General features: G+C 34.1%; 3 protein-coding genes across 6 annotated transcripts; 2 read left to right on the plus strand and 1 right to left on the minus strand.

Moving 5' to 3' along the window:
* The first annotated feature begins 3,649 nt into the window (after positions 1-3,649).
* LOC111492571 (scarecrow-like protein 30) lies at positions 3,650-6,038 on the plus strand. Of its 2 annotated transcripts, XM_023141911.1 has the most exons (2): positions 3,650-4,538; positions 4,620-6,038. In XM_023141911.1, exons 1-2 carry the CDS (start codon positions 3,823-3,825, stop codon positions 5,875-5,877), a joined length of 1,974 nt encoding a protein of 657 aa, XP_022997679.1. In that variant the 5' UTR covers positions 3,650-3,822; the 3' UTR covers positions 5,878-6,038. The 2 variants fall into 2 exon arrangements, with proteins under 2 accessions (XP_022997679.1, XP_022997678.1); XM_023141910.1 differs by having other exon boundaries at positions 3,650-6,038.
* A 667-nt stretch (positions 6,039-6,705) lies between these two features.
* LOC111492575 lies at positions 6,706-7,840 on the minus strand. Its single transcript, XM_023141918.1, has one exon. The coding sequence runs from the start codon at positions 7,367-7,369 to the stop codon at positions 7,055-7,057; it is 315 nt and encodes a 104-aa protein (XP_022997686.1). The 5' UTR covers positions 7,370-7,840; the 3' UTR covers positions 6,706-7,054.
* Positions 7,841-14,389: 6,549 nt separating this feature from the next.
* Positions 14,390-19,283, plus strand: LOC111492574 (abscisic acid 8'-hydroxylase 2-like). Of its 3 annotated transcripts, none has more exons than XM_023141916.1 (7): positions 14,390-14,647; positions 14,721-15,039; positions 15,145-15,294; positions 15,369-15,635; positions 16,345-16,628; positions 16,829-16,942; positions 18,413-19,283. In XM_023141916.1, the coding sequence occupies exons 1-7, from the start codon at positions 14,463-14,465 to the stop codon at positions 18,525-18,527; spliced, it is 1,434 nt and encodes a 477-aa protein (XP_022997684.1). In that variant the 5' UTR covers positions 14,390-14,462; the 3' UTR covers positions 18,528-19,283. The 3 variants fall into 3 exon arrangements, with proteins under 3 accessions (XP_022997684.1, XP_022997685.1, XP_022997682.1); XM_023141917.1 differs by lacking the exon at positions 18,413-19,283 and adding an exon at positions 16,984-17,334 and having other exon boundaries at positions 16,345-16,623; positions 16,824-16,953; XM_023141914.1 differs by having other exon boundaries at positions 14,393-14,647; positions 16,345-16,623; positions 16,824-16,942.
* The last annotated feature ends 1,127 nt before the right edge of the window (positions 19,284-20,410 follow it).

Raw genomic sequence — 20,410 nt, forward strand, 5'->3', positions numbered from 1 at the left:
TTCGGGTAGTGTATCAGTTAGGACGTTGGGCCCTCAAGGAGGGTGAAATGTGAGATCGCACATCAGTTGGAGAGGAGAATAAAGCACCTCTCCTAGTAGACGCGTTTTAAAATCTTGAGGAGAAGTCTGTAAAGAAAAGTTGTTAACCGTGGGATTGGGCTGTTACAAATTTTTTAATATTTTCGATCTATAAAATATAGATAAGCATACACAACATGATACTCGATAGTTGGCTGAAATTTTAATAAGAATAGATGTCACTTAACAAATAAATAAAAAACAATTATATGTAACTAAATATATATATTATTAAGTAATGAATTAATAGTTTTAATAGCTAATGTATTGCATCAAATCAATGCATTTTGTTAAAAGAATAAGAATAGATTAAAATAAATTGAGATTTTAATAAAACAAATTAATCCATTAAACAATTTAATTTACACATATTAATTAATTTAAAAATCAATCCTTTTAGTTTTCAGAAAATCAAAATTAATATTAAGAGGTGTGGACCACAGCCATTCATTTATTGGGGTATGATGATTGGCCAATGAGAAAGAAGAAAAAGACTATAAAATCAATAATAATACTTTTAAAATATATACATCTGTGGTTGCTAGAAAAATATGTGAAATAAATATATTAAATTAATAAAAATATCTTTAAAATTTTTAATGGATCAAAATTATAAAAATCTTAAAAAATCACTTACTTTATTTTCAAAATAGTATCTTTAAATTTTAAAAAAATTCATTAATATTATTCATTTTTTTAAAAAAGTTTTAAAATGTCCCTATTCTTAGCTTGGAATAATTCTATACTGGGATGTACGTGATTTAAAGACAAAACATGTTGGAAGGATTCTGGTAGAGTAGGTACCTTAATCATGTTGTTGGGGACGTCATGGGGTGAATCAAGTTCTGTTCAATTAATTAATAGAAAAAAAATAATTAAAAAAATAAAAAGTATATATATATATATATATATATATATATATATATATATATATAAAAGAATTGCTTGTTTTGATAGTAACAAGGCAAGAAATGGCACTATATTACAACAAACAATGTGGAATTTCAGTTTTGATATTATTGGTAGATAATATTATTTAAAATATAGTTCCAAAAAAGTAATTAAAAAAATATGAAAAAAATCCACCAATATCTTAAATTTATTTTTAAAAAATCCCATATGCACACAAAATCATAGAATTGCTATAATAAGAAGCGTTGATTTATTTATTTGGATCATGAGTATAAATTACTCCTTTTTTTTTTTTATAAAAAATTAATTAATTAATTAATGAAATTCTGTATTATGGTCAACACATTTTGGCCTCACATGATCTAATATTATTGAAGCGTCATTTTCATACTCGTTTTTCTACGTGTATAATAAATAAAAAAATAAAAACCCGTTTTTCTATGAATATAAAACATATAATAACAAAAATTACTAAATAATACTATAATATATACATATTTAATTTCTTAAAAATGTCCATTTAGCCCATATATATTTTTTAAAATATATTGCTGGATAAAATTTAAATACAAAAATGTTACCAAATTTAAATTTCATTTATATGGTCAAACTAAATATAATTAATAACTAGTTTTCTTTAATTTAATTTGTATAACGACTTTCCTATTATATATATATATATATATAAGTTTGGGTTGAGTTGAATTTTTGTTGAAAATTTAGGTCAATATTTGACTCGACTAACTCGGAAATAGAGTTATAATCCAATCCAGTACCCTAATTTTAAGATTATTATTAAGATTAAGAATATTTATTTGACATTTGTAAACCATGTTAGTGATGGGTTGAATTGTAAATGTTTTATATTTTAGCTTTATGAAAATTTAATTATTAAGGTAAAATATATTACGGATAAATATGTTTTTTTTAAATAATTTTAAAAAATAGCGACATGATAACCCAATCCAAAAATAAATGATTGAGTTGGGTTGGGCTGGAGGGAGAACTCTATTCAAGTTACTCGAATCATCATCTCAATCAACTAAAAATTTCGAGTTAGTCTAAAAAATTAATATGAGCATGATTTTGTGTCCATATTTTCTAGTAACTTTTGATTTTGTTCTTAATTAATAACACCACGTGGACGACCCACGCTCATTAAAGTTCCCACCAATAATATTATGCAAATGAGACTGACACTAAAAAAAAAAGTTAATTAAAATAAAATTTATAATAAATTATAAAAAAAAATTGAATTTCGTATTAAATTTAGTAGGTTTATACAAAATTTTAATTTTTTTTTAATATGCTAAAACCTGGTTTATAAATAGTGATTATTAAAAATAAAAACTAAACTATTTATTTAGCTATAATTAAATTCATATTGATTTATGGTTGAAAAAATATATTTTATTTCTTTTATTTAAAGCCAAAAATATAAAATAGCATTTTCTTTTGGAAAAGATGAACGGACTTTAGATGCACGTGACTTGGACCAGCATTGAGCCGCCCCTGAATCTAGAGAATCTAGATAAGCATCTTCCTAAGATTCTAAATTCCATAAAATAACCACTATATTAATTTATATTTATTAATTTAATACTTATATTGTTACATAAAATTTAGTTTACATTAATTGCGTTTATTATTTTAAGACATTAATACAAAAAACTAATAATGATTATATATGAAATAATATTTATTATAAACATAGGGTTAGCCGTTCCTAAGCCTAAAAATTATATTAATTTATCATTAATCTTTTCAAATTCCAACCCAGCTAGGCACGCATTTCAGCAAAAAGTCCGTGTGATGAAAGTTAATTTTTTAATTAATGTTTCGTGTCGTGTACTTGTGCAACCATTCGTCATAGTTTTGATGGTCCCTTTTCAAACCAGGTCCAAAGAAAAAACAAAATATTATCTTGTCGTTCGTCAAAAAGGTCTTTATGACTTCCTCCAAAGAGTTATAGGGACTATTTAAAAGACAATAACATGAATGAACGGATATCACATCCGAATGGAAGCTATCGTGAGTATACTATTTATATCAATAAAATATACATTTTTTTACTCGACATCAAGTGCCAAATTCAATCATTAAATAATAATAATAATAATAAACTTTAAAATGTTTTATATTAGTAAGAATTTTATCCATCATTATTTTATTAATTATTATTATGAGAATTCCATCCATCATTATTAAATAATTCAATAATTAATTTCCATCATGTGTAATATTTTCTTCCCAATTAAAAATCAAATAATGAAAAAAAAAAGGGAAAAAATAATATTTATTTTGAATAATTTTCGAAGAAATTAGTTTCTTAATTCACAAATTATTTTTTACCAAACCCAAAATTGGAAATTAAGAAAATAAAAATTCTTAATGTGATGACTTTTTTTTTCCTTTTTTTATTTCTATTTTCCGTTGGTCAACACATCTTGGGTATCAAGAAACAATCAATAATTAAATAATTAAAAAAAAAAAAACCCAAAATCGTGTTGGCCATTATTTAATTCATTTGCTTTTGACCAATCCCAATATTTTTCCTTTTTCTTTTTTGGTTTTAAGAAAAATAAATTTAAAAAGAAATAATTTATTTATTTATTAAATTTTGTATGGTGAAGACAACGCCTTCCTAGAACCATCGTCGCCGAAATGATCCGACACTTGCCCGCTTGACTCTTAAATACTATCAAAATCCGATGCTGTGTTCATATTTCCTGAATTTCCACCGACTCCTCTTTGGATTTCTTCCCTTTTTTTTTCTTTTTTATTTTCTGGGTTCTTCATTTCTCATCTCGTTGATCAAACCCTTTTAATTTTATGGACAATCTCCTCGACGATTTCCCCAATTCATGGAATAATTTTCACTACAACCCTCTTCTCTCAAATGGGTTCTTTAACGTCAACCGAGAAATCTTCGACCCTCTTCATCATAATTCGTCGTCGTCGTCGACATCGCCGTCGCTGTCGCCGTCGAGCACGGAGGGTAACTCACCGGATTGTCACGACACCTCAAATACGATGCTAAAGTACATCACGGAGATGCTGTTGGACGAAGAGGAAGATCTCAAAACTAAGCCCTGTATGCTTATTGACTGTTTGGCTCTTCAAGCTGCTGAGAAATCTTTTTATGATGTTCTTGGTAAGAAGTATCCTCCTCCTCCAATCGGCCTTGGCGATTCTACTCAGAATTTTAGCTCTGATTTGGGTTTTTTTAAGGCTGAAGATGAATCTGAATCTTTTAATGGAGATTCCTCTGTTTTTCCCCCTTCTGATAAACCTCTTTTGAGTCAAGATTCCTTGTTTGGGATGCAATATATTTTCCATTTTAGGCAAGGAGCTGTGGAGGCTAGCAAATTTCTTCCTGTTAATGGTAAATTTGGAACCATTGACTTGTATAATGATTCATCTGCTTCTGTTCCTTCTAGGGCTGTTGATTTTTCTTGGCTTGCTGCTGTGGGTGATGCTAGATCCACCCTTCCAAATGGGTTGTTTAGAGAAAAGAAGAATCATCAAAGGGAAGACAGTGATGAGGAGTTGAGAAATACTAAACAATCTGCTACTTTTGCTGATGATAGTTCATTGTCTGAGTTGTTTGATGAACTCTTGCTGTGTAGGGGTGAGAGCCGGCAGTCCCCATCATGGGGTTCGGACGAATCGTCGGAGAACGAATCGAATAAGAAATCGAGAAAGAAAACGAAAGGTAAGAAGAATAGATCTAGGAAGCAAGAGAGTTGTGTGGAAGTTGTGGATTTATGGACATTGTTGATTCAATGTGCTCAAGCTGTTTCAAATTATGATCAGAGGACTGCTAATGAGCTGCTTAATCAAATCAGGCACCATTCTAATCCATCAGGGGATGGAAACCAAAGATTAGCTTATTTCTTTGCTAAGGGCCTCGAGACTCGGCTTGCGGCCGGGACGCCGCTGTATATGCCGTTTGCAAGCAATGAAACCTCTGCTGCTGATATCTTGAAAACTTATCAGATGTTCATCAAGGCATGCCCCTTCCGGCGGATGTCATATTTCTATGCCAATAGAACAATTCTGAAGCTAGCTGAGAATGTAACAAGGCTGCATATTGTTGATTTTGGTATATTATATGGTCTTCAATGGCCTTGCTTAATTCAGCGGCTCTCCAACAGACCTGGTGGACCTCCCAAGCTGAGAATCACAGGGATTGAGCTTCCTCAGCCAGGCTTCCGCCCCGCCGAACGGGTCGAGCAGACTGGACGTCGCCTTGCACATTACTGCAAAAGATTCAATGTGCCATTTGAACACAAGGTCTTGGCTCAGAAATGGGAAACAGTTAAGTATGAGGATCTTAATGTCGATAGAGACGAACTGACTATTGTGACTTGTATGTTCCGAATGAAGAACGTACCCGACGAAACCGTAGTTGCAAACAGTCCAAGAGACAAGGTTCTGAAGTTGATTAGGAAAATCAACCCAGATCTGTTCATTCATGAAGTCACCAATGGTTCATTCAACACTCCATTCTTCAACACAAGGTTTAAGGAGGCACTCTTTTACTACTCATCGTTATTCGACATGTACGAGGCGACTGTGCCTCGAGATAATCCACAGAGGTATCTATGCGAAAGGGAAATCTTAGGAAGAGATATCATGAACGTTATAGCGTGCGAAGGGCTCGAAAGAGTCGAAAGGCCAGAGACATACAAGCAATGGCAAGTAAGGAACACTAGGGCCGGGTTCAAGCAAGTGCCATTAGACCAAGAACTGCTGAAGAATGTGGAGAAGATAGTGAACACAGAATACCATCAGGACTTCGCAGTGGATCAGGATGGAGCATGGATGTTACAAGGGTGGAAGGGACGGATCATCGACGGGTTGTCGTGTTGGGTAGTCGCATAACGTGCCAGGACAGGAGGTACTACAATAGCCATAGAAGACTTAGAAGTCTATAATATTTATATCCATTATGAACTCTTGTGTCTACTAGTTATTATGTAGCTTGATTGCTGGAAGTTTTGTATATAAGGATGTCAAAATTTGGGCATGAAAATTACATTTCCTCTGCTGGATGATCTAACCTGCAATACCCATTTCTTAAATTTTTAGATTTCGTGTTTGGATTCCAAGAAAATCTCCAAATTTTCCTTTCCATGATTCTGCTAAACAAACACCCTATCAATCCAAGCCTACTCAGAACGGACTTGGTCCATCTCTTGTTCTGATAACATGTTAAACTCGATATAATCTCAATTGCAATAGATATGAAATGAGGTTTGGGCATAGTTGTATAGAGAGACAAAGAAAACTCTTTCTTAGTTTGAGGTTAATTTATCTCTCGAGACAAAAAGATCGATACGAGCATTCAAGGAGTGAGATAATTAAAAAAATATTATATTATTATCGATTATCTTGATGATAGTAGAATATTGTTTGGGCTTTGATTTATTCTCTCGAGTCTTCCTTTGATCTAGACTCATCAATTTCTTCGTTTGATGTGGAAGAAACCATTTGGTAAGAACAACTCTTCAAATCATTAGTTTATAAATTTAGGGTAAACAATATTACGTAATATTATTTTGATTTATATCTCTTAGCTTTAGTTTCAATTTAGTCTTTTTACGGAAATTATACAAATTCTAATTATACCGAAAGTAAATATAAATCGGAGTTTAAGTTTCAATTACGAGAATTGATATAATCTAAATACGAGAGGAAAAGGAACAAAGATTTAGAACAATATAAATAATAGATTAAGAAAAAGAAAACAAAAATCTCATAAGAAATTCAGGAGGAGGAGGAGGAGGAGGAGGAGGAGGAGGGGATCGATCTGCTATAATCGATGTGGGATTGCGTTAAGTTCATCAAACTCATCAATGTAATTACAGATTGGATCTAATTGAATCGTAGAAAAATGAAGTCCCACCTTCTTCTCGATGGGGTTGCAGAAAAATTTACATCAATTTTATGAAGGGATCTCAAGATCCAATTCGCAAGAAGAAGGGAAACAAATCAAATTTCGGAAGCTACTGAAAAAGGGTAACAGATCTTTCTTCATTTTGTGTTTTCATACCCTTTCTTACGAATCGCCATGCTTGTGCCAACAAACGAGCATCGCCACGCAGCGTCTCATGATGTAGAATCGGGCCTTCTGTTCCTTAGCTAAGCTGCTGTACTTACGCCCTGCTGAAGAAGAGCTCTTCTGCGAGTAACTTCGAGGGAGATCGTTGGGGGTCTTGGAAGTGGAAGCTGGGAAGGTTCTCTGTGAAGAACATCGCAGTAATGGCGATTTGGTGGTGGAACCACTCCTTGTGAACGACGACTTGGGATTCGTAGAAGACTGGTAACTACTTCCTGAACCTTCCTTCTTTGATAGATTCCAATTCTCGTCCATTTAATGCGAGGTGAGATGGGGATGCAGGCAAGGTGTTTGTGAAAATGCCTGTGAGAGTGATAGTTGGTTTGAAATGCCAGAAAGAGATGCAGAAGAAGAGTGGGATTCTAGTGGGGTATTATGATGTACTACTTAAAGAGCACATGATTGAGATTCGAGAGGAGCTGTGAATTTATTGGAAATGAGAGTGGTAGAGACTGATCAATGATCATCTTCTACTCCCAATTAAGCCATTGTGGGCTTTTTATTTGTGGGTCATGGTGGCGGAGTTTGTGCCCATTTGGTGATTAATATTTGATTTTGCAGACATGGGCATGTGTTTAAAACTGATGCTCTTTCCTTTTCTCTCTGTAAAATTTGGTAATTTGAAGCTTTTTGTACCGTGAAGATCTATCGTTTTCTTTGCATTACAGTCACTTCTTTGTGTGCATTGCTGCTGCTCTATCATACATGATTCTCCTCTCTCTGTCTTCACATTCTTCTCTGTTCTGTGTGTGTGTGTCTTAGAGAAAGAACAAAGAGAGACAAACAAAGGCATCCATTCAATCAGGGGAAGTGGAAAGGACACAATTTGCTAGTTGTTTATGACGTGTAAGGTATGTGTCTCACTCACCTCAAATTCTACAAATAGATCAAATGCTTTTCAAAACAAAACAACACAAATTCTATTTTTGTTTTCCCTTTTTTATTTTCTTTGAAATGGTAAGTATAGGCCGAATGAGGGCTTTGCCCTTTTCTTTTTCCTTTATCCTTTTTCCTCCACATTTTCAAAAGGTGGGGAACATGCAATTATTTGCCTATTTTTGTTCTTATTAGAAGAGAAGGGATCTATGACTCAACCTTTTCTTTCCCCCAGTCCTTTCAGCTACACTTGCATCATTTTCTCCCTCCTTCGAGTATGAGATCATATCGTTTGGAGGGTAGAACGAAACATTTCTTACAAGAATTTAGAAACTTTTTTCTAGTAGACGATAATATCTACTGGTGGTAGGCTTGAACTGTTACACAAGTGGTATCAAAGGCAGACACTAGGCGGTGTGCCAGCGAGGACGCTAGGCTCCTAAGGGAGTGGATTGTAAGATCCCACATTGGTTGGAGAAGAGAACAAAACATTCCTTATAAGAGAGGAAAGCTCTCTCTAGTATACGCATTTTAAATCTATGAGGATGACGACGATACGTAATGGGTCAAAACGGACAATATTTGCTAGCGATGGGCTTGGACTGTTACAAATGGTATTAGAGCCAGATACCGGGTAGTGTGCCAACGAAGACGTTGAGTTCCCAAAGAGGGTGGATTGTGAGAATCGCACATCGGTTGGAGAGGGAAACGAAACATTCCTTATAAGGTGTGAAAACCTCTCCCTAGTAGATTTGTTTTAAAATTATAAGGTTGATGACGATATGTAATGAGCCAAAATGAACAATATCTACTACAGTAGACTTCACTCAAACCCTTTTTGGTTTTACCAGTGGGTGTGCCTTTAATTGTATCTAGTGAAGTCCATATCCCAAAAAAGCAAGCAATTTAAGAGGCAAAAGTGGAAAGAAAGAGACACCATTTTCAAAGAAACTTAAACAAATACGGTGCTGGTGATGCTGAAGTTGAGTGGGTTAGAAGAATATTAAGCGTTAGGAGGGGAGACATATATATAAACTAGAGTTTGATTAAATGGTCAAACAAAAGTAGTTGGTGGGTCCAAGAAATGATCACATGTGATTGTGGTTTTACAGATAAAACACAAAATGCAACAGCTCTCTCCATCTTCTCCCTGCAGTTGAATATTAATATTAATATTGTTTAACAAATTGCTTACATTATTAATCATGTGGGACTCAGAAAGTGGGGTTTTTGAGTGTCCCACATGCAATCATGTGAGGTTAATATTTGGAAGGGATAGAAAATGGAGGGGTGGGATTTTGTTTTCCCTCCTACTTTTGTACTCCTATCAATATTTTATCTTTTTCTTTCTTTTATACCTCTGATTGTGATTTCATTCTAAATTTATGTCCATTTTTTTTTCTTTTTTGAAATCAAAACTGCATGTGTTGTTACTAAAAAAGGGAGAACTTAAGAAAACCTCATATCAGAACTGCAAAATTGAAGGTTGGGTAATGACTTTTGGAAAAGCTAAGTGAATGTGGGTTTGGAGATGCATTATCGGTGCATAATGCCATTGCTTGAATGTTTTTTAACTTGAACATTTAAAGCTATCTCTACCCAGATTTAATATCTCTTCAGATTTTGATAAAATTAGTCAAATGCCCTCCCAATACGGAAAAATTAGTACAAGTCTCTTTTGGAGGGCAATGAACTAGAATGATTATCTCTAATAAGTATTGTTGGGCGCTACACTGTATAATTAAGAGATGAACCTTATTTTTCACTTGGTCAATACTGATATTTAGATGTCCTTGCTGCTCCTTGATTAGATATTTAGATGTTCTTGTTGCTCCTTGATTATCTCAAGCAACAAGTATACATTGTAAAGGGATTGTAGAGAACCAAGTTCGAATTGGAAAGGATCTAAGTATCATTGAGGAACCTAAAGTTGTTCACCATTTTAATATTGTTTTCAATAAAGGTTTTTTGGGAGTATCCTTGAAGCTTAACAAAAAAGAGTTTTATGAGTGTTTTTGGAGGACAAGAAATCAATATGCACTTTATGATCCAAGTTTCTAGCCCTGTCTTTATATCAAATCCTCTACATCGTTTCTAATCATCTCCTAATATCGAACCCTATTGCAGGATCTTATGTTGTCAATTCAATTCAAATTTCTAGTCGTCTCTTCATATCATACATTATACATCGTATGTCTTGCTGTCTCTTAATATCATACCTTATACATAGTCATCTCTTATTTTCTAGCCTTGATATCAAACCCTATACATCGTATTACCGAATCTTATCTTATGTTATCACTTATAAGATCCAAGTTTTTAACCCTCTTCTAATATCAGACTCGAAGTCCAATAAACATTTAGTGAACTAGTTGGAGCTACTCATCAAATTGCTTACGGTAAAAAATAGTTGAACTAGTAAGTTTTTAGTAGCATTGCTCAAAAATGGGGTTTTCGACCCTCCCCATGTATTTACATTGGTACCATAATATTGTTCTTTTAGTGCTAATCGGACGAAGAAAATATACAAAATACTGAAGAACTTTACTAGAGTCCTATGCCAATCACGCGCAGACGCTAGCCTAGCCACCACTCAGATCACCGCCGCCGGCCACTGTAGGAACCTCCAAAAAATATCCTTCAAGATCGTCTGGCAGTTGAAAATATTCATTCGCTGGAGCGTCGCGCTTCTTTGCCGCCGCAACCGCCTTTTTCCTCGGTGGCGGCGGTGGCACCTTCGCCGGCTGAATTCGATACTCCTGTCGCTCCGGCGTCCGGTATCCTTCCATCGGATTCCTCTGAATCTGAGAAGTTTTTAAGGAAAGATGAGAGAGTTTTTTTTTTTTGTTTTAACTTGCGGGTGACTAAAATTTTGTAGTGGATACGAGTAACTGCTAGGTGTTCTTGGACATGCACGTGTCATAATCTGGTGAGGCTGCAATATACGTTGATCTACGTGGCTTGTTTCCACCATCCCACCTGGATTCTGAGCTGTCACCCTGAAAGAAATAGAGCGGGATAAAAAAGAATTGTTGGGCCGGGCCTTACCCAAATTTAGTATAACTAACCAAAATATATAGCCCTTTTCAAATTTTACAAATCAAAACAACTTCAAATATAAAATTTCAAAACCAAAATTTAAACCAGTTTGTGTATGATTTCATGAAAAGGGATCAAATTGGCAAATATATATATATATATATATTAAATTTTAATGACATGTAAATAATCAACCGACACTACGTCGGAATAAAAGGAGGTATCGAATGGAAGATTTTATAATTGAATGAAAAAAAAACAAAAATCACCCTTTTTTGAGATTACTCTCACTAGAATATGGTCTCGATTCATTCGATACTCGTCACAAATTCCTTTCACGTTCTTATCCAAAACTAATAATCTTTAATTAAGTGGTTTAGTATGTTTCCACTTTAATCCCATAAATGGCTTCCACATTGAGCAATAGAATAGCCACACTTTGATGACATATCCTTTGCCATTTCTCTTTACATGTGCCCTTTACCCCCACCTTTACATCATCAAGATCTAATCTTTTATATATAATATATATACTCTTTTGCATTATTATCACACCACACCTCCCTACTGTAACTTGTAACTTGTCAACAACAATTTGGATACTCAATCAACATTTGGTGTATGACCCAAAACAATATCTTTTTCTTTTAACCTAAGTTTTGATCGGTAATGATTAGATACATTATGTATTCACATGTTTCTATACAATTTATTATCTTAACTAAATTTTCAAACTAAAAAAAATATAAATAATCGCTCCATATAGATTTAAAAATCATGCCGATTAATAGATATAAAGTGAAATACTTTCGATCGAAGACCATATAATAATGAATTTTAATCTCCCTTTTATAAAGAACTTAGCACGTGGCAACACCGAAAGCCCACCTCTTAAAGCAAAAAAAAAAAAAAAAGCTTTCTTTCCTTTGGGTTGTATCAAAACTCAATATCATCTTGTCTTTCATTTGAATATCATTCACAACCTTGCTTACTTCTTTCCACTCGACACATGAAATTCAACTTATTTATTAAAAGCGATCAAATATAATGTTTTTTAGATGCGGTGAATTGCATCTCCTCCCATTTTCTTTCTCATCTTTCTTTGTCTTTATTTTTCATTCTCCTCCATGATCTTCATCGTGACATTGTCATCCCATTCTCTCTTACCATCATTGATGGTCATATATGTTTTTTTTTAACGTAAGTGATAGTAGAGGCATAATCAACAATGAGAACATAAATTACATAAAAGAGTGAATAGAGGAAAGAAACATACACGGTTGCCGATGAATATTGATTCTACAAGGTCTCACATCGATTGAAAAGGATAACAAAACATTTTTTGTAACCATGTAGAAACATTTCTTTAATATATATGTTTTAAAACTATGAAGATATATCTGCTTGCGGTAGACTTGAATTATTACAAATTCTATTATTCCATCTCAATTATAAGTATGAATTATTTTGTTAAAAGATATAAAAATAATATTTTTATTTTAGAAAATAAAATATTTGAACTTTGAAGGTCAAAATGGACAGAAACAAGTTCCCCACCATCACCGCCGTCAAATTTTTCCGAATATTTACCCAATCATTTTCTTCCACGTACACACCGACCGTCACGCATCCCTAATGTAAAGTAGTACGCGGATGAATCTCAGCGGTCCACGTGTCCACTAGGTTACGTAAAGCTGTTAAAGTGAGTAGTGACGTGTTGCGAACGAGTTCTCTGCAGCAAAGACCTGGGAGGGGCAGTATTCTGAACACGTGCGCACGTGCAACGAATAAGTGTATGGTACTGATGCCAGCTTGCCACCTGTATTGTACATGTCATTAATATTTTTTTTAAAGAAAATTATATTAATATAAAAATATCTTTCAATTTTTTACTTTATTTAAAATATATATTCCAACCTTCAATAATACCCTATAACTTTTAAAAAAATCTAAAAAATATCTTTAAACAGAAAAAAATTAAAATTATTTTTCTATCTATTTTTGGATGAAAACGAATAATATTTTATTTTCAAAATACAAAATTTGAAAAAATGAAATTTAATTTTTAAAAGTTTTATTAAAAAATTTTAAAAAACACAAAAGTATCTTTAAACTATTTTAAAATTTTCAAAAATATAAAAAAATATCATTCCCTACTAACCTATTTAAATAATACTCATTCAACTTTTAAAAATAATATTAAAAAATTTAGAGATAATTTATAAAATACATAAAATTTTTTAAATAGTTAAAATTTAAAGTTTAATAATATTTTTAAAATAGAGTAGTAACCAAACCAACAATAATAATATTTTTTAAATTTCGATTAAATGTATTATTAATAATATAAAATTTATAGATATTTTTATTAATTTAACTTTAAAAAAATAACATCATTAACCTCGTTTTAGAAAATTTAATTTATTAACCTTATCATTATACAAATTATTCTATATTTCTCATAATCAAACTTAATTGGTAGAATTGTTTTATTAAAATTATTTTTTCTTAAAACTTTTATCAAATAATTATTTTATAATAATTTTTTATATGATGTCTAAGATTTGAGTAGTTTTGAATAAAACGTGACTGATGGGACCAAATGCAAATCTCATAAATAAATTTGTGGAATTTAAAAATTCAAAAACTCAGAATACAGCCAAACTCAAATTTTAGGATCAAATATATATATTATTAAAAAATTTCAATAATATAATTAATAAATTTATAAATTTATAAATATATAATTGAAAAAAAAATATCTCTTAACAACAACGGGTGCACTTTTTCAACCGAGTCAATTATTTATTGCCTCATAAATTAATTCCATTTTCATTTTCAAAATTAATATTATTAATTTTACAAATAAAAAATGGGAATTTAATTCTTTTATATATGTATATATATATAAGGTTCATATAATCCATAAATTTTACATAAAAAAATCTTTTATATCATTTTCTTATAAAAAAAATTCATATAATTTATATATTTTAGACCACATATATTAACAAATTACTTAACAAAAACATAATAATAATAATAAATTGCTCAAATTTTGTAAAAATAAAAAAAATAAAAATCATAAATTATAGAACTTGATTTATCTTATATTCAAAAAAATTTAATAATAATAATCATAAAAAAAATATATATTTTATCGAAAAATTAAATAGATACGATTCTAATAATAAACTAAAATATACACTTTGTGGTTCTAAAAATTAAATAGATAGTATTCTAATAAGAAATCAAATCCAAACTTAAAATTTTTATCTATAAGAGGGCCTAGAGAATAAAGTACATGCCTAAAATGTTAAGTGTAAAATTGGATGACATTTGTCTTCCAACCAAACCACTCTCCCCACCTTCTTCTTCTATAAAATCCCCATTCTTTCATACCCTTTTGCTCTCCAAATTACAACTCACAATAATGCTTCCTCTTCTTCTCTTATTTGGTCTCCTCCTCCTCCTCCTCCTCCTCCTCCTTTGCCACCAATGGCGCCACCCCAACCACCACCTCCTCCCTCCTGGCTCCATGGGCTGGCCTTACATAGGCGAAACCTTCAAACTCTACACCCAAAACCCCAACTCCTTCTTCTCCATTAGGCAAAAAAGGTACTCAAAAACAAATTCAAATCTGTTTTTGGTTCATATTTTGAGTTTTCTTTTGTTGTTCTTGTTTTTGTAGATATGGGGATGTGTTTAAGACACACATATTGGGGTGTCCATGTGTGATGATTTCAAGCCCTGAGGCTGCCAGAGTTGTGCTTGTGAGTAAGGCTCATCTCTTCAAGCCAACATACCCACCAAGCAAAGAGAAAATGATTGGCCCTCAAGCTTTGTTCTTCCACCAAGGCCCTTACCATTCTCGCCTCAAGAAGCTCATCCAAGCCTCCTTTTTGCCCTCTGCTATCAAACCCTCTGTCTCTCAAATTGAGAACATCGTGCTTCGCCTTTTACCCTCTTGGGATAACTCCCAAATCAATACCTTGCAACAAATGAAAAGGGTATCCACAAAATTTGATTTTTTTTTTCTTCCTTTTTTGGGCAATTTTTGCATGATATGACACAATTTTGCCACACGTTTGCACGATATTATATTGTTTTTGTAGTTTGCTTTTGATGTGGCGATGATCTCCGCTTTTGGTGACCAACAAGACTTGGAAATTGAGAGAATTAAACATCTGTACCAATGCCTTGAAAAAGGCTATAATTCTATGCCTCTTGATCTTCCCGGAACGCCTTTTCGTAAAGCAATGAAGGTATAAACGTTACAAAGTTTGGATTTTTATGCTAAAGATTTGTTTTTTTTAATGAATTATCAAATGGGTTTTAGGCGAGGAAGTTGCTGAGTGAGACATTGGGGAAATTGATTGAGAAAAGACAGCGGAGCAACGAGTATGGCGGTGGGTTGCTGGCGGTGCTTCTAGGCGGCGACGGCGACGGCGACGGCGAAAAAGTGGAGAAAAATAAGCTGACTGATTCACAAATAGCTGATAACATAATAGGAGTGATCTTTGCAGCTCAAGACACGACAGCCAGTGTTCTAACATGGATTCTCAAGTACTTACATGACGATCACCATCTTCTTGAAGCTGTTAAGGTAAAAAAAAACCGTTTGTGTTGGGGTGGGAGGAGTTCGAGATTGGCTAATTTAGGAAATAATCATGGGTGTATAAGAAACGATTACATCTCTATTGGTACGAGACCTCATCTCATCTGAGCCCTTTTAGGGAAACTCGAAACAAAGTCATGAGAGCTTATACTCAAAGTAAGATAGACAATATCGTACCATTGTAGAGCTAAGTCATGCCCTTAACTTAGCCATATCGATAGAACCCTCAATATAGAACAAAGAAGTTGTGAGTCTCTAGTCAAAAGTAACTCAAGCGTCGAACAAATGGTGGACTTTGTTCGAGAACTCCAGAGAAGGAGTCGAGTCTTGATTAAGGGGAGATTGTTTGAGGGCTCCACAGGCGTCAGGGGATGTATTTTGTTCGAGGGAATGATTGTTGACGATTGTTGGGAGTAAGTCCCACATTGGCTAAGTTAAGGAATAATCATAAGTTTATTTGGTATAAAGTCTTCTAAGAAAATCCAAACCAAAGCCACGAGAGGAGGATGGTTAAGAATTGTTGGGAGGGAGTCCCACGTTGACTAATTTAGGGGATGGTCATAGGTTTATGAGTAAGGAATACATCTCGAGTGAGAAGTCTAAAAGAAAACCACGAGAGTTTATGTTCAAAATGTATAATACCATATCATTGTGAACGACTTGTGATTCTTAACCGTACGTTATCGATATGGTGCAGAAGGAGCAGGACGCCATATTTGAGGAGAGGGTGAGGGAAGGGGGGCGTGGGCTTACATGGGATGACACGAGGCGCATGGCGTTGACAAGTCGGGTGATCCAAGAAACCCTAAGAACAGCAAGTGTTCTGTCGTTCACGTTCAGAGAGGCAGTGGAAGAGGTGGAGTTCGAAGGTTATTTAATCCCAAGAGGATGGAAAGTTCTTCCGCTGTTCAGAACCATTCATCACTCTGCACATTTCTTCACACACCCCGAGAAGTTTGATCCTTCAAGATTCGAGGTGCCTCTAAATCATAAATAAATTAATTAATTTGTGGGTCATCCAAACACCCCATGTCCTTTCCGATGTGTCTAACCATAAATTATATGTTTTATAGGATCACGTGATCGGATATGTAAATCGTTACAATCTAGTTGTCTCTTAATCATCTAATTTCTTAATTAAACTAGTCTTTGTTGAATGTTTGTATGATGGTGAAGGTATTACCCCGACCAAACACGTACATGCCATTTGGAAATGGAGTGCACTCATGTCCCGGCAGCGAGATGGCTAAGCTTGAAATCCTCGTTCTTCTCCACCACCTCATCATCGATTACAGGTCTCTTTTTATCCACAACTCTCTTTTATCTACAACAACCTTAGTTTTTAGCTTCTTTTTACACGAGCTTAGTAAAATTAGCCACAGACATGTATAACATGTTTGGAAGTGATTATTTTAACTCGAGTGTTAAAGCTAGCTAGCGAAACTAAAAGTGTTGGGGTGTGTTTGACTTTAGGGGAGAGAGAGAAAGGAAGGATTGTCCAAAGTCACCGTTGGATGTGGTCCAGTCGGTAGAGTTCCTTTGGGCGTGGAACTGTGGTCCTTCCCATCTCTTGTCTGAAGGGCACCTTATCCTAAAATCTAAGGCTCTCTCTCTCTTATCTCAGTCGGCATAAAGGGCACCTTACCCTTAAAATAAAGCCCCCCTTCACCCATATATATATATATATATATATATATATATATATAATTTCTAGACGCTATGTTATTTTAAAAAATATCGATTTTTTTTGTGATAGAAACCGTTCTACATATAAGTCTCGCGTCACTTCTTCTATTATGTCATTTTTTAAAAAAATTATTAATTAGAAATTTATTTTTATACGATAAAATAATATAAATTAACGATGTGTCAGGTTATGAATATAAATAGTGGGTATTGCTTTAGTATTAAATTTTTATTTTTCGAAAATTTTACGGGTTCCTTTGCAATACAATAATATCTACTTTTTCTATTATATTTAGACATTACTTTATATATTTTTTTATGATCGAAATATAATATCATAAGATTGTCCCGTAAAGGGGAATTAGATAATGAGGGTAGGAAAATAATGGATATAATGAGATGTCCCAAGGTCCCATTGCCCAAATCCCTAATCATTTGGTCTCAAAAATATCCTAAATCCCTTTCTCTGCCTCTTTCTCTCTTACAAATGGCGGAGAATTGCCCTGTCATCGTGATCAAGGCTTCAGCCCCTGGCGACAAAAGTAGTCGATATTAGCCAGCTGTAAGAACAATCATAATTTTCTCTCTAGCGCCATTCACCAAACCATTTATTCCTTCTCCACGTTTCAACATTTTACACCTCATGTTTTTCTTTTGCTGATCTAGCCGCCAAGAGGGGTAGGAGGTTTGATTCTTTGTTTTTTCTGGGGTTTACGTTAATTGATGAAATATGATGTTTCTTTGCGCAACTGTTTGTTAAAATGTCACAATTGAATTATGATGTTTTCTGGGTCACGCCTGTGAAGTGTTTGTGAAAATGTCACTGTTGAATTTATGGTGTGTTTGTGGCAGTGTCCGACTTAATTAGTCGTTGGCCTAATCTGTCTGCGAAGTGTTTGTGAAAATATCTGACTGACTTATGAATTATGATCGTAGTTTGCCTACGAAGTGTTTGTAGAAATGTCAAGAGTTGAATCGTGATGTTTCTGTGTGATGCCTGCAAACTGTTTGTGAAAATGTCTGTTTGAGATAACTAGCTATTTGGCTAATCTTGGCTGTGCTTTTGTTTGGGGGATCAGATGGAAAGTGGTGGGAGAGGAATCTGGTATACAATACGGTCCATTTCCTGTGCCTAAAGGTGGCTTACCCATTAAAGTATTTTCAAGGAAGAACAAGATTACTTCTTTGAATTGATGCGGATTCTCAACGACAAATTGGAGCTGAACTTCAAGTCCTTTTTCATCTGTAACACCATTTTCCAATTGTCAATGGAAATCCTTTTGCATTACTTTCTGTACTGCCTTTTTTGTCTGGTTTGCCATAATTGTCAAAGCAGTTATGTTCATTGAGTCTCAAACTTCAATTTGTTTATATTCAAAGAGGAAAAAGAAAGAGAGAAAAAAGAAAACCTCATCTGATATGTGAATGTGAGAGAAAGTTTCGAGGGCTTTGAGGATGAAATGTGAGTGGTCAGAATCATGGATAAGGTTGCTTTCATTTTGGCTGATGGATGGATTTCTGAATCCCTACGGGGAGGCCCCCTCTGTGAAGTGTGAAAGGACAAGGACAAGCTTGGCCTCGCTGGAATCAGACCCACGAGGTAATAATAATCAGACCCAAATGGTGTGTGGGTTTGAGACATATAACATCAGTACGTTGTGCACCCTAGAATTCCACGTTATGCTGTGTCAGGACACCAAAATTGCAGCCCTACGTGGATCGTTAACCATGACCAATTCATCTCAACACTGGAGGGATTTTGGAAGTTCAGTCTTTATGTCATTTGTATTTGAGATGAGGGAGACAATATTTGTTCATGAGCTTGTTCTTATTCTGTTAAGCTTCTTTTTTCTATTACATTTCCCTCTAAACCCGTTTCTTTTATTTCTGTTCATTTGTAACATTAAACCATATTGCAATAACACTAGCACAAGTAGTATGCTTTGCTTTGATGCAGTCCCTATGATTTTGTTCCTTACCGTTTCATTGAAGTTTCAATTTGATTGATCATATTTAGAACTATTTAGTCTCTGAACTTTCTCGAGTGGTTGATATCTTTCAAGAACATCAAAAAGATATGAAGCTCAAAGACAGGTATCATAAATTAGTTTCAATAATTTGCAAGGTATAACGCAACTCCAAATCCGATGATTGATCCTACTCAAGTAGATTACATAAGGTACAATTCGCTGAAAATCTCAACTACAGTACAATAATTTAAGACTGTAAGGGTCAAGAAATGAATGCTGTGATGCAATGGCCCCTACAAAGAAATCATAACTCACAAGGAAATTTGAAAGTTCATATGACTTATGCATCATTCATTCATTGAAAGGCTAGCAGTGGCAGAGGCAGCAGCAACAAACTTTTGGATTTACCATAGCCACGGCCAGCCAGCCAGCTATCCTGAAATGATTGAACATCTCATCCTTCAAAACAGTGAATCTATCAGCACACAATCTTACAGAGCATGAATTTCCATCGTACAAAGATATGGCCATCTCCATTGAAATGAACACACGCTGAAAGATTCGAAACCAATACAACAAATCATTTCAATTCCAATAGATAGAAACCCCAAATTCACACTTGTTTACAAATCATCTAAAGACCATTGTTTGTTCATAATTTCACACAGGAACAAAAACACACGCACAAACGAAAGGAGGCAGATAATGAGGATATCCCCAAGCAATGAACAATGGCCAGGAAAAGTATAACCAATCAGCAATGTCGATAAGCTGTGAATTCGACCGAGGATTGAAATGACAATCGATGGCGATTTTGCTCGGTTACAATTTGGACAACGAGTCGTGAATGGTAAGAAGTCACACAATGACTTCCATATTGCAAACATGTGGAGCAAATCAAAGATGAGGTGATATTTTCCTTTACTCCAAAAGGGTTGGCCTTTGAAAGCAAGGTGAGGTTGAGGCGGATAAAAGGCAGTGGATTCAACAGCCCATCTTTTCTTTACCATTGGTGTTAGGGCCTACTGTAACAGGGTACACAGCATGTAAATTACTCATGCTGAAATAATTCAAAGCATTTGCGTTCTCATCCTATCTCGATTGTGG

Source organism: Cucurbita maxima, unplaced genomic scaffold (assembly GCF_002738345.1).
Source record: "Cucurbita maxima cultivar Rimu unplaced genomic scaffold, Cmax_1.0 Cma_Scf00018, whole genome shotgun sequence".
Lineage (NCBI taxonomy): Eukaryota > Viridiplantae > Streptophyta > Magnoliopsida > Cucurbitales > Cucurbitaceae > Cucurbita > Cucurbita maxima.